The 12349-nt window shown below is 40.7% G+C and overlaps 2 protein-coding genes across 3 annotated transcripts in view; one reads left to right on the forward strand and one right to left on the reverse strand.

Moving 5' to 3' along the window:
* FMN2 (formin 2) overlaps nucleotides 1-2851 on the forward strand; it is a 154472-nt gene extending 151621 nt beyond the window's left edge. Inside the window, exon 19 of the mRNA XM_053938818.1 lies at nucleotides 771-2851. Within this exon, the coding sequence (XP_053794793.1) occupies nucleotides 771-797 (27 nt within the window). The 3' untranslated portion in view covers nucleotides 798-2851. The remainder of the gene's footprint in view (nucleotides 1-770) is intronic.
* A 4538-nt stretch (nucleotides 2852-7389) lies between these two features.
* GREM2 (gremlin 2, DAN family BMP antagonist) overlaps nucleotides 7390-12349 on the reverse strand; it is a 39675-nt gene continuing 34715 nt past the window's right edge. The window contains exons 2-3 of one of the 2 annotated variants that reach the window (XM_053938819.1): nucleotides 10829-10955; nucleotides 7390-8742 (exon numbers count right to left, since the gene is read on the reverse strand). In XM_053938819.1, coding sequence (XP_053794794.1) covers nucleotides 8235-8742; nucleotides 10829-10896 — 576 coding nt within the window. In that variant the 5' untranslated portion in view covers nucleotides 10897-10955 and the 3' untranslated portion in view covers nucleotides 7390-8234. The remainder of the gene's footprint in view (nucleotides 8743-10828; nucleotides 10956-12349) is intronic. The other variant, XM_053938820.1, reaches the window with a different exon arrangement.

The following is a 12349-nucleotide window of genomic DNA, read 5'->3' on the forward strand; positions in this document are numbered from 1 at the left end:
AAAATTTAATTTGTAACTGTAGAAACTGGCCATTATTTATGTTTGAAAAGTATTAAAAGATTTTTTCATGTGTCTGTGTCCCTCTCTGTGTCCTCTGTTCCCCACCACCCCAAGACATGACTTAATTCTTTCGTGCTTTGTAGTCAGTCATAGTTGTGTAGTCATATTATCTGTGACACATCTTGTAAATGAAGAATGAGGTAATTTACTGTATTCTAACTAAAATAATTTGATACAGGAAGCAACAATATTGCATTTATTTTTTCTTATTTTGAATGTTTAGTGAGAGTTGACTGTAGCTAGTGCCACAAGAAATGTATATGGAGTGATAGTTTGGTAAGGAGTTATAAACTACATTTTATCAATTTTTTTAAAAAGCAGAACAACATTTTATTTCAAAAGAACCACCCAAATTAACATTGTTTTGCATCTCTCCACCTAACATATACTGCTGTATATGAAGACACTGAGAGATTTCTTTTAAGAAATAACAATTTTTTTAATTATTCCTGTATCATTCTTATTTGTACAGAAACAGGGACCTTCAGTCTTAGTGAAAATTTGATGAGTTGAAAAGGAAAGTAAACAAAAATATTTCACAAGCAGTGTATAGCTGTAGTCTACTTCAGTTCTAGCTTCAAAGTTTATTTGTGAAGTCAGTTCTACATAAATCAAACATTTGTCTATGTATTTCTATGCTTTTCATATTTGTGTAAGGTGGTTTTGTGCACACTCAAATTTTGTCCTTATTTTTAAAATTTATTTTTCAGAAAGCAAAGATAAGTATGAAAATCTGATAGAAGAAATTCAAAAGCCATTGTTACCTGGTTACCAAAATTCAACATGTCTGTGGGTGGGGAGTGAGAGGGAAGGAAACTACATCATCCTGATAATTTGCTTCCTTGACCTTTTAAAATTTGCGTTTTGTTCTCTAGAGTTTTCCACAAACTGATGTGTTATTGTGCATTCATTTACGAATGTAATCACTTTAATGGAGTGCCCAGAAATAGACTAGGTATGGACTTGAAACACCTTCCCTGTACTCTGTATCTCCTTTGCCACAAAAATGGTATTTTGTAAAGTGTATGGTATATTACAAATAGGACAAGTCAGCATGCATAAAAAGTGGTATCTGCATCAGTTCTGAACATGCTGAAAATTGCATTAAGTTGAATTTCATAAGAATGCTACTCAGTACAGTAAAATATTTCCATTCCTACTGGCAACATCAGACACAAATACTTCATGGCACTGCACTTAGTTTAGGGAAAGAAATGTTGCTCCTAGTGAATTGTTTGTATCCGTTTCATGTTGGCATTTGTAGTTTGTATTTTGAATTGTTAAGTGCTGTTTATACAGTATAATCAATGCTTTCCCAACTTGTTTGGTTGCCCTCCATGACTAAATATTTGTGGAACAAGATGTTTACTGTAACTATGTTTAAAATCAATAAGGCAGCATACTTTTACTTCATCTTCTGCCAGATAGTGAATGCCAGGTGGTATGGGGGTCAGAAATCCAGCATTAAAAAAAAAAAAAAAAAAAAAAAAAAAAAAAAAAAAAAAAAAAAGTGAAAAAGCAGAAAATACAGAAAAGCACAGAAGTATTATAGAGAGTATGAGAGATTTGGCTATTATAGTTTGTTAATATATAAAGCATCTAATACTTTTACATGAACTTTAGAAGGTATAGTATAGTTTTAACTGCTGATCACTTAAGTCAGGCTTTTGGCCACATGTACATGACTTCCCTTCTGGAATTAGCTTTACAGTTAATTTAGAACTCCTTTAGAGAGCTATTAAAAGATGCACATGGAGACAACATTTATGGAAAACAGTAGCCAATTCTAGTGACAGAACATAGACTACCAACTAATTGGCATCAATTTCACACTTAACAGAATTACAGACATTTCCTCCAGGCTTTCAGTGTCCCCAATGATTGAAATATATGACTTAGGGCTTCCATTTTAGACCACATGCTTACTTCCTATTTGCAATCCAGAATTTGCTGTATCAGTTTTGGACTGCTCAACGGATAAGAACCCCTTCCTCCAGTCCTTATTTAAGAGCCCCAAACCAATCAGCTTGATTGATAACATTTTTCTTTCAAAGCTAATTTTTCCTGAAAGCAGATCGTGTGTGCAACTCAGTTGGATGCACGTGCTCATAGCTTTGGAGCCTGAAAGACACTGGGGTAAGGCAAATGAGGTCTAACCTTCTGGGTTGCATTATTCCCTATCTAATCTAGCACATCAGGAGACATTCCAAACTGTTCAGAGGCTAATATACTCTACAGGGTGTCATAAAAGGAAGTGCAAAATATGACCTCAGGAATCTGTTATTCTTCACATATACCAAGCACTAGAAAAGATGGGTTTTTTCACTGTGTGAAAAGTAAGTCTCCTGTTGCTGATAAACCTATGTGAAAATCTGTACTAGCAGTAATTTCTGGCAGAGATATAAATTACCAAGAATGGAATTCTAAAATTTTGTGTTGATGGGAGTAACATTACTATTTGGGGAAGAGAAAACAAGAGATTATTTGCTATTACAACTAACTTATGGAAAAAAAAAAAAACTTTAAAGAGTAAAGCTATTTTAATGGCACTGATTCAAATCCATGTTTGTATTTATGTAAACAGTAGTCTTCTCCTCCTAACTTTGCTCCTAAGTGCAAGGATACAGTAGCATGTTTTCATTTGTAGCCTTCCTGTTCTCTTCAGTACCTACAGTATGTATATTACTATACTAAATGAAATAATAGATCATCTAACAAAGATCACTATGTGCAATACTGTATTTAGTGTTTCTATTCCAATTTTTTTAGAATGTTAATTTATAAGAAAATAAAAAAATAATGAAATAACTGCCTTCTCTTTTCACTCTCTGGTTATGCTGTAGTGTGCTACAAACTATTTGCTCCCTGAGCACCACATCCCATTCTGGCTCCTGTGATCAAGGAAGCGCCTTTGTGAAGAGAGCAGAGGAAATAAGGCTTCTCTTTGCTTGCCTTTCAGAATGGTAGTGACAGTAATTCCCAGTTGTGCGGATACACTACCTTTTCCCAAAGTGGTGGTAGTGAGAGCTTCAGTGTTCTTTACCCAAGGAGACTATGTAAAACTCACTTCTCCAGCTTGTGAATGACTCCCAGTCTTGCATTTGGCTCAGGTTTGTAATCTGGTCCTACTATATTTCTGAGTTAACAGTCCCAAGAAATTGCTAGTAGGGCAAAAACATACATTGAAAAGTATAATCTGCACATTATAATCCTTATATACATATACAAGTGTTTTAGCAACCTCCTAAATCTATCACATACATACATACCCTTTCTACAGGATCTGCAGCATGGATGCTAGAAGTTATTTCAAGCCTCTCTCTCTCTCTAAAGTGTCAAAGATTGACTGCAGCTGATGGAACCATATTATAATCTTAAGACATATGCTGCAACATAGATTTTTCTTTCAATTTACTCAGACCCAGCCTATTTGGTAGAACATTTTTCTCTTTTATATAGCTCCTCTCCAACCTATTTCAAACCTCCATGCAAAGTAGCCCACTATGTGCAGCACCACAGTTGACCCACAGAACATCCAAAGGGGACTCACAGCACAAGTTATACTTCTGCTCTTTGTTTTTAGCAGCGTACTCAATTTTTTACAGAATTCTGGACCAATGCTCTTTTCTTTGTTTGTTTGTTTTGGGGGGGGGGGGGGGGTTAAGAAGATTAACACTTCACTGGTCCCCTCATTTGCTGCAATCCCCCTCTTTACTGCAACATCAAGCACTCTACACTGAAGAATTGGCCCTAATTCTACAAGAGTTCTCACAGACAAAATTCTGAGCCTTTGTTGATTGCTAACACCACATATTGCTCACTGTTACTTAAATGCAGCAGCAAAAGAAGGACTTTCATACCTGAGCAGCAGATGTGATGTACTGGCAAGAACAATTTGGTTTTTTATGAGGAGCTAAGAGGATTCATGTTGGTTTTTCCTGCCAATTAAAGCCTTTCAGAAGCATGGCACTTTGTCACGTCATGACACTGTAGTGGGTTAGCTTTTTTTTGTAGCACCTTTCATCATCCCAGAACACTTCCAAAACTTAGTTAAGTATTAACCAGCTGTGGCAGTGGGCATAATAATTAGAGGGATCTTCCACAGACTGACTTTTTTTCTTGCCCAACTTTTCAGTGATCAGTTTAAAAAGTTGGAAGCAAATATTAATTCCATTGAGGGAACATATAGCAAGCCATTGCATTGCAATTATTTTGTTGCAGACTCTAGGTTAAAAGTAAAGCCAAATTTGTGACAAATCCACTATACTAGTTACTTCAATTACACAAATTTTAAACTAGTGTGGACAGAATAAGCAAAAACTGTTGAAGTTGAGTTTTTCTGAATATAGTGTAAACAAACCAGGAAAGGGAGAAAAGAGAAAACCATGCCCCAATACCATTCATGTCTGCCACCCATGAAGAGGATTCTCATTACAGAACAGGTTCTCTGAGTTATTCTCTTGCTTACAACTGACCCATCTGTTCCTCTACCTGATATTCTTCCAACCTACTTATAAGAGCATCCAGAGGTAAGTCCATTGCCTCAAAAAATGTCTTTCTGAACGTAAAGGGTCCCTATTACATCAGCACTGTTATCTCATTTTTTCCCAACTGCTGCTCAAATTTACTGTCTTAGAAACTTCACTTGCCACCCACCCCAAGCTGGGGCTCTGCCAACATGGCAGTCCCATTGTGGTTGAGCTTAACATGCACTTTTCTCCTCCCTTCCCCTGTCCTGTATCACCTGTCCACTTTAAGTAGTAACTGCATCTGTCTGACCTACAGCTTTTCCATCTAATCATAGATATTTGCCTTGTTCTTGGATTGCTTCTACAAATGGGAGATTTTTGGATCACAGAGTATGACTCTGGTACAATGATGGTTCAACAGTTGGGCAGCAGCAGACAGAAAACTGGAGCTGGAGTCTGGGCTGTGCCTCAAGCAGCAGAGGTTCAGGTGGGTGCTGGGCAATCCATGACCTGCAAAGCAGGAGACTGGCCAAGAGATGGGTGGGAATGAGAGAGGAGCATTCAAGGACGTGACTGCTGAGCTCCCTGTGAGCCAAGTGACAGAGGCGCTTGGGAGGTGTGAGCAGGGAGCCTGCCTACACTTAGGCAAAGGTCTCCTGCAAGCATAGTGCCACAAAGGACACAGCCCTCCCTTGCTAGCTGTGGTCTAGGTTCTCCTGCTTCTTTCAAGACCCATCACAGGCATCTCTTCTGGTCACATGGCGGCTCATCAATCAGTGTGACAGCTCCCTTTCCACAGAGAAATCTTCCCTTGAGAAACTGCATTATCTCTGGGTTGGTAAGGGAAAAAACCACCAAAAACCCCAAAATACTACCCCATGTTTGGACTGCCGTGTGTTGAACCTGTTCAAGAGCTGATAGCAACAACTAAAGCTCACCTGTATCTTAGGATATAACCCTTTTTTTGCTATGAGTAGTTTGGTGCCTGTTACGTAAGGATCTCTATATATTTTAAACAAAATTATTTAGGTCAGTTACTCCTCTTACGGCAAATGATGTCAGTGTTTCAGCCAGTGGTGGAGCTTTGTTCGTCAGTATACCAAAAAAAACAGAATAAGTGCATGCAAAATCAACTCCAGAATCTAAGAATAATGCATTTTATTTTTCCCTCTTGCCTTCCAGGTATTTCTGACAGGAGTGGGAAACAAGGGGAGAAGTAGTTAGGTTTTCCCAGCCTGTCAGGGTGAGCCATCATTCATCTGTATTTGGGAGGGTGAAAAGGAAGCTGGAGAATATAATGATTAGAGAGCAGTTGGACACAAACTGTTGAAGCAAAACACCTGGATGCCATATAACCCTAGAGTAGCTTTATTATTTAATCTATAATTTAATAGTTGACCTATAAAATAATTACATTATACTTAAAGCATTTCTTCATTTTTAGTTTTCATTTATAAAACAAGAATTAAATACAGTTTTAACCAGTACAAGCTCAACTCAGTTTTTTACATAAACACAGCTCCTAGAAGGAGCTTTAAGCTGCAGCATATTCATATTGCAAACTGCTGAAAAACCCAGGCAGGGCACAGCTTAAAGGTAAAGATTCTTGCACGTTTTTCTTAAGTGAATTTACTGGGGTGCTTTTCTCTCTCTGGTCCAAAATGTCTGACTTTCAGTTGATTCCTTTCAAGTGAAGACTGAGATCCCCAGAGTCTTACTAGACTATATTGCCACCTTCCCCATCTGCACCCCACCCACACCCACACTCTCAAGGCTGGTCTGAATTGTGCCTATCCTGGGTTGGTAAGGGAATTGGCACAATGCAGCAGCAACAGCCCCTAAAACATTCCCTGCACAAGGAGTCTCCCTGTGCACTTCTGACACATTAGAACATCACAGCAGAAGTCACAGCAGAAAAGCAACGTCTGTTCATGTAACAGGGCTCCCAGACACGACCAACCTCACCCTGCCCACGGCAGTACCTATAAACCGCTTGGAGCTCTTGTGGAGATCAGTCCTCAAAGCCTCTTAGGGAGGCCTGTATCACATAATGGGGACCTGTGGCTTTGAAGCCCTGGCTGGCGACAGTGCTGAACACATTAACCCCTTGAAGTGGCTGCATGCAAAAAGACTGGTGGGGAGGGGCTCCGGCAGCAGTCTGCAGATGCTGAACTGTGCGACATGCACAGGGAGTTGGCGTGTCATTTTTAATTTGTAAGCTTCAGAGAACTCTGTGCGTACTGGCTTTGGTTTGGGGGAAGGGGGCTGATTTGAGACAGGATTTTAATGCAGCTGGGACTAATACAAATCAGAACTGTAACAAATGGGATATACAGGACATGTTAAACTCCATCAACTGAATAACAACATAGTATGATTTAAAATGAACTGCAAGTGTTCACCAACACTTATTGTGCAGGTCTCAAAAACTGAGTGGACCACCAATAGTGTAGCAATTACAACTTACTCTCTCCCTGCTCCCACAGCTGTGACCCATTCCAGCAGCACTGATTGAGGCATTTGTCCTTTAACACATTAACATAGTTTCCAATCATGGGAGAGACACCGCACCACTCCCAAAACTTGATGACACTTATGTAGCTTTTGTATTCAGTCCAGCAATGACCAACTTTGTCCTTTGTGTGACAGTGCTTTTATACCTTTGGGGACACATCATTCCCTTAAGTGGTCTCTCCCACTACCCTTCCACCTCCCCTGGTTTGAGCAGGCATAAATATAAGGTCATAAATGGATGTTGTCCTTTTGGGAGTAAGAAACACACACATATCTAACATACAAAAACCTACCAAAAGCATAGTAAAACCATGTCCATTTTAAGCCAGGCAGACAACCTAGCAACTGAGTCTCTTAATATATTTTAATCGCTGGCATACTCTGCCACAAGAAAAATATACATGGCTAGGTCTATAACACTTTAAACAGCTGTTTACTATAGCTAGGTTACAAAATAAACACTGCTGCAGAGGCCATGTGTTCAATATACTCTAACCACAACAGCATCAGAACCCACCCTCAGTCTGCTCTGTGGTCACCGTGGCTGACCCAGTGCCTCACCCTCTTCCCCTTGCTTCTGATCTGCTGTTCAGACAACAAACCCAGAACCATTTGTCATTGCGCAATTGAAGCCGTCTTAAGGAGCGGAGCCTCATCAGAAAGTCTCACTTGCTTTTCACATATTACTCCTCGTTACTCTCCCTCATCTGTATCCGTCCCCCAGTCCTGGGCAGCACTCCAGCACTTCCAAGTGAGAGAAGCAAGCTCCAGACCAAAGCATGGGGAAGGTGTTCTCAACTTGTGTAGGGAACTGGAGTGTAGGGCAGAGGGCTTTACTCCACACAGTGGAAACATTTAATGCTGGATTCAGCCAACTGGTCACTTAGATGATCCATCCCAACTTCTGTGAGCCTGCTCCACTCCAGAAGCTTCAACTGCCAGATGATATTTAAAATGCAATGAAACTTTATGGTGAAGTGCATAACACAGCTGGTTAAAAAGCGTTATTCCAGTAGGCAAGTGACAAGGAGCCTTTCCTTGCTGGAGAGATGCCTCCTGAAAGAAAACAAAACACCAAAAAAAAGGAAAAGAAGAAACAAACCAACAAAATGGACAGTCTGCTCACTGTGAGAGGAGAGGCAGTAGTAAATCTGGTGGAGACAACACCAAGCAGCAGCTATGTGCCTGTTCTCACAGTTTGCCTGAGCTGTTCAGATTCACAGACATGCACCGGCACTGCTTGACCTTCTGAATTTTCTTGAGTCGGAATGGTGGGTCCAGCTCGGGGCACTCCAGCTGCACGGTCGAAGAGGTGACCTTGTGTGGCTTGCAGAAAGCACAGGACTGGAAGGACTCCTCCTCCTTTTTCACGTGCCGCGGAATGTAGAAGGAGTTGCACTGCCCATAGCAGAAGCGGTTGATGATGGTGCGGCTGATGCAGCCCTCCTCGCTGACAGTCTGCCGCAGCGGCTGCGTCTTGCACCAGTCGCTCTTGAGGTACTTCCTCTCGGTGACCACGAGGGCCTCCTGGCTGGAGGCCAACACCTCTTTGTTCAGCTGCTGCCTCCGCTCCGAGTGGTTGCTGCTGCTGCCTTTGTACGGGGAGGGAATGGCACCTGCAGGGCGGTTTTTCCTGGTGTCCGTTACTCGAACCAGTGCTGCCATCAGAAAAATGGACAGGGCAAATTTCCAAACCATCCTGAAAAGGTAACACAAGGCACTGTTAGGAGAAACATATTTTCAAACCACAGAACTGGAATGGAGTTGGTACTTGAGACATGCTTTTAGAAGAAGTGGAGATCTTATTGTCTTTATAAGCACATCATTTTTCCTAGGTTAGCTCTATTCTAGGGTGATTACTTATCACGAAGAGGCCAGGCCCTTTGGAAAGTCACATTGCTCACCCTCGCCCCTCCACAAACTCTCCAACTACTTGTTTTTTTCCCCACAGGGACTTTGATGCTTTGGTGGCTGAAGTGGTGGTTTTACAAAAGCTTCAGCCAGAAACCTTTCCTCCTTCTCTGTGAACTCCTGGGCCAAAGAGCTGCTCAAACTACTGGCTAGCAAAGACTCAAGAAACTCTTGCCAAGATGGTGAGAGCTGATTTGGGGATGGTAGGGGAGGGGGGAAGGGAATACCAGGTAACACAAAGTGCACTCCCATGTCTCTTCAGCCCCTGAGTCCCAGCCCAGCCTCATTCCCCACAGAAGTAGCAGGGGGTGTCCAAAAAACTATTTTTATTATTTTAAACTGCTTCTGAAGTTTCTTAGGGCTCTTATGGCACTTACAGGCTTGTATTTGTTGTCTTTGTATGAGGCCAAAACCTTGATGGATTTATTTTTGTAGTAAGAGGAAATGCTTAAACACAACTTAGAGAACTTCACAACTGCAAGGCCTCTTGGGCAAATCGTTTAAGAAGGTTTGTAAACATGAGAGGATTCAATATTTATTTTAGATTTTAAGGAATAAGTTAGAGCATAAGCTTGTTGCTAAATTAAAATAGTCAGCCAGATCGCAAAAATATTTTTTCTCTGGTTGTCTATTACGTATTCTTGTTCTGTGGAGCATCTCTTACCAGCTCTTGTCCAATTCATTTTAGTAATGGGTCTCAATGTGCTTCTAGAACATCAGACTAGGTGTAGTAAATTTTCTTATAAAGACACTAGTGAACTGCTCATTTGACAGTTCATTTCATATCACTCTCCCTGGGAAAAGAGAACAGAGGGTCTCTTCAGTGCTAGAAGTGGGTGCACAGAAGCTTCCCAGACTAGACTAGAACACTTCCAAATCTTTCTTTATTCTTACTGAATATTTTTATAGTGTACAGAAGAAAGACTTACCCCTCTTCTCATAGTAAAGCTTCAAACCCTTCCAATGATTTTAATTATTGGAATGATTTTAATTTTTTTTTTCCTTTAGAGAGATACCTAGACATAGAAACTACCATCACACTGGTAATTATGTCTAACACTATAGACACTTCAGATGTTGCATAGGTACTCTCATCTGGAAAACATGTCACTTTCCAAACAAAGACACCAAAAGATCAAAAATGTGTTTGCAGTAAAGGTGCAAAAGAAGACAAGAACAGCAGTAACAAATGCTTCTCACCTAATAAAGCAGCCCTAACATGTTTAACTTCTGTGAAGATAAAGAAAAGGAACTACTTTAGCAGACAGATGACATTGCTTAAGGTTATTTTCTAAGTCTACAAGATCTCAATGTCAGACTTGGACTAAGTTTCTAAGGGGAGAAGCCTGAAGTGCTGAAGGAAACAAAAGTGCCAGTCATATAGCTGTAAACAGAGGATATTCTGATGCAGAGTTAAATTTCACCCAAGTGTATGCTTGAAAAAGAACCACCTTTAAAAGGAAACCAGTATTTCTAAACCACAAAAAAGTTCATTTATCTGCAACCATTCCATCTCCCCACTGAACACCCACTGTAGCCATGGGTACTTTAAATCAGTGGCCTATTTTCACACTGCTTAGCATTCAGCATGCAAGTCCAGACGTTTTGTCCAAGGTCTTTAAACGAAGCAAGACTAGACTTGGCTCTACAAGCAGGTATTGTCGCCAAGTCCACTGGATGTCAACCCACACAGCCAGGCCAAAACCTAATCAGGTAATTAGTTTCAGTTGAATATAGTGTTCCATGCTTCCTTTCAAATTGTTCTCATGTTATTCTGCACTGATGGCTGCATTTCAGTAGTAGATAAAACAACTGATTCCCAGTGCTTTGTGTTTTATATAGAAAGGGGAGGAAAAGAAACCAGATTTACAAACCTTTGTCTTCTAGAAAAAGACAGAGGTGAGCTCTCCACAAGATGCCTTATGCCACATTTCTTAGGCATACTCTTCTATTCTTTTGAAACACAAGGGATACTGCCTCTCCAGTCTCATTTCTCTGATCCTGGCATAGAAGAGGACAGCAAAGGTCAGAAGGAGAGACACACCCTTTCCCCCCCGCCCTTTCTTGGGACGATATTTAAGGTTTTTTCCAACTTTTCATGACTTTACAATTCTATGAAACCCTGTATTACCATGCCTGTCCTTTTTCTTAATAAAATGCAACTGTAAAGGACATGGTTCCTTTTTGTGCCAAGAGTAGTGGTCAAGCAGAAATCCTATGTAGGAATTCAGGAAAGCTGACAGAGAACTAACAACAAAGTCTACAATATAGAGAAATACTATAGCAGTATTCTAATTGCTTAAATGGTTTTATGTAGAGCCATTCAATAGAGTAAGCAGGATTTATTCAGTAAGTCTGTGTTTATAACTAATAAAGCATTATTAATCAAAGCCACTATTGTACAGTTATAAAACAAACACTCAATATGTGCAAGTACTTCTACAGACAGGTAGGAACACACCAACTACTTCTGTCATTGATCCTTATCAAACTTGAACCCAAAAATATTTACATAATGGAGTAATAATCTATTCTACACTAGCAGGTCAAATGTGCATTCTGTCAGATCATGGAATTTCTAATCACAGTGTTACCCCTTACTAGCCTGCAAATCACCCCTTTCTATGCCCTGGCATACAAATCCCCTAATCAAGCAAGTAAGGGTGCAAACAAGGTCACACAGTGCCAGCAACTTGCCAAGGACTACACATATATTTTCAGTGCTCACATGCAAAGAGAAGAGAAACTTCAGGACTCCCAGAGAAAGAGAACATTTTGGCAAACTCAATTTGAACCCAAAGCAGGACAGTGAATGCTGTCTGTCTGCAGACAGAGTGGGATGAGAAGAAACACAAAACGTATTGGAGAAGAATCTGGCTTTTGGCAAAGACAGGGCTGTTCTGCCCTACTTAGATGGAACAGAATGAAACATCATGTGGCTGAGACCATGCAAGTGATAACTGCCTCAAGAGACCAACGCCCCTGCAACATGCACCACTGCCAGCCTGGGACCCCCATTCCTCCTGCACTGGGGGTCCCCACAGCAGACCTAGTGGCACATCCCTTGTGAGAGTTTTCAACTTCTTCAAGCATTGTTGCCAGCTGCTACCAGTTCCCCCCACACCTTTTTTCCAGTGTGTGAGAATAACTTCACCTTAGACAAGACACCCAACAAGGTCTGGCTGCATTTACATATCACATGGCAAGTTTTTTTCTCCCTGAGATAAGGAAATCAGCATCAAGTAGGAGTTCATACACTCATCAAACCCAACATGCTGGAGCTGGGCTATCAAGTGTAAAAAATCCTTGGCCACAGAAGCAAGAATGTCAAAACCCAGCTCTGTCATTCAGAGGTCAGGTCACTGATAGGAGGGGAAGATCCAGGATCAGTGTGT

This window comes from Vidua chalybeata, chromosome 3 (genome assembly GCF_026979565.1).
Source record: "Vidua chalybeata isolate OUT-0048 chromosome 3, bVidCha1 merged haplotype, whole genome shotgun sequence".
In the NCBI taxonomy this organism is placed as follows: Eukaryota; Metazoa; Chordata; class Aves; order Passeriformes; family Viduidae; genus Vidua; species Vidua chalybeata.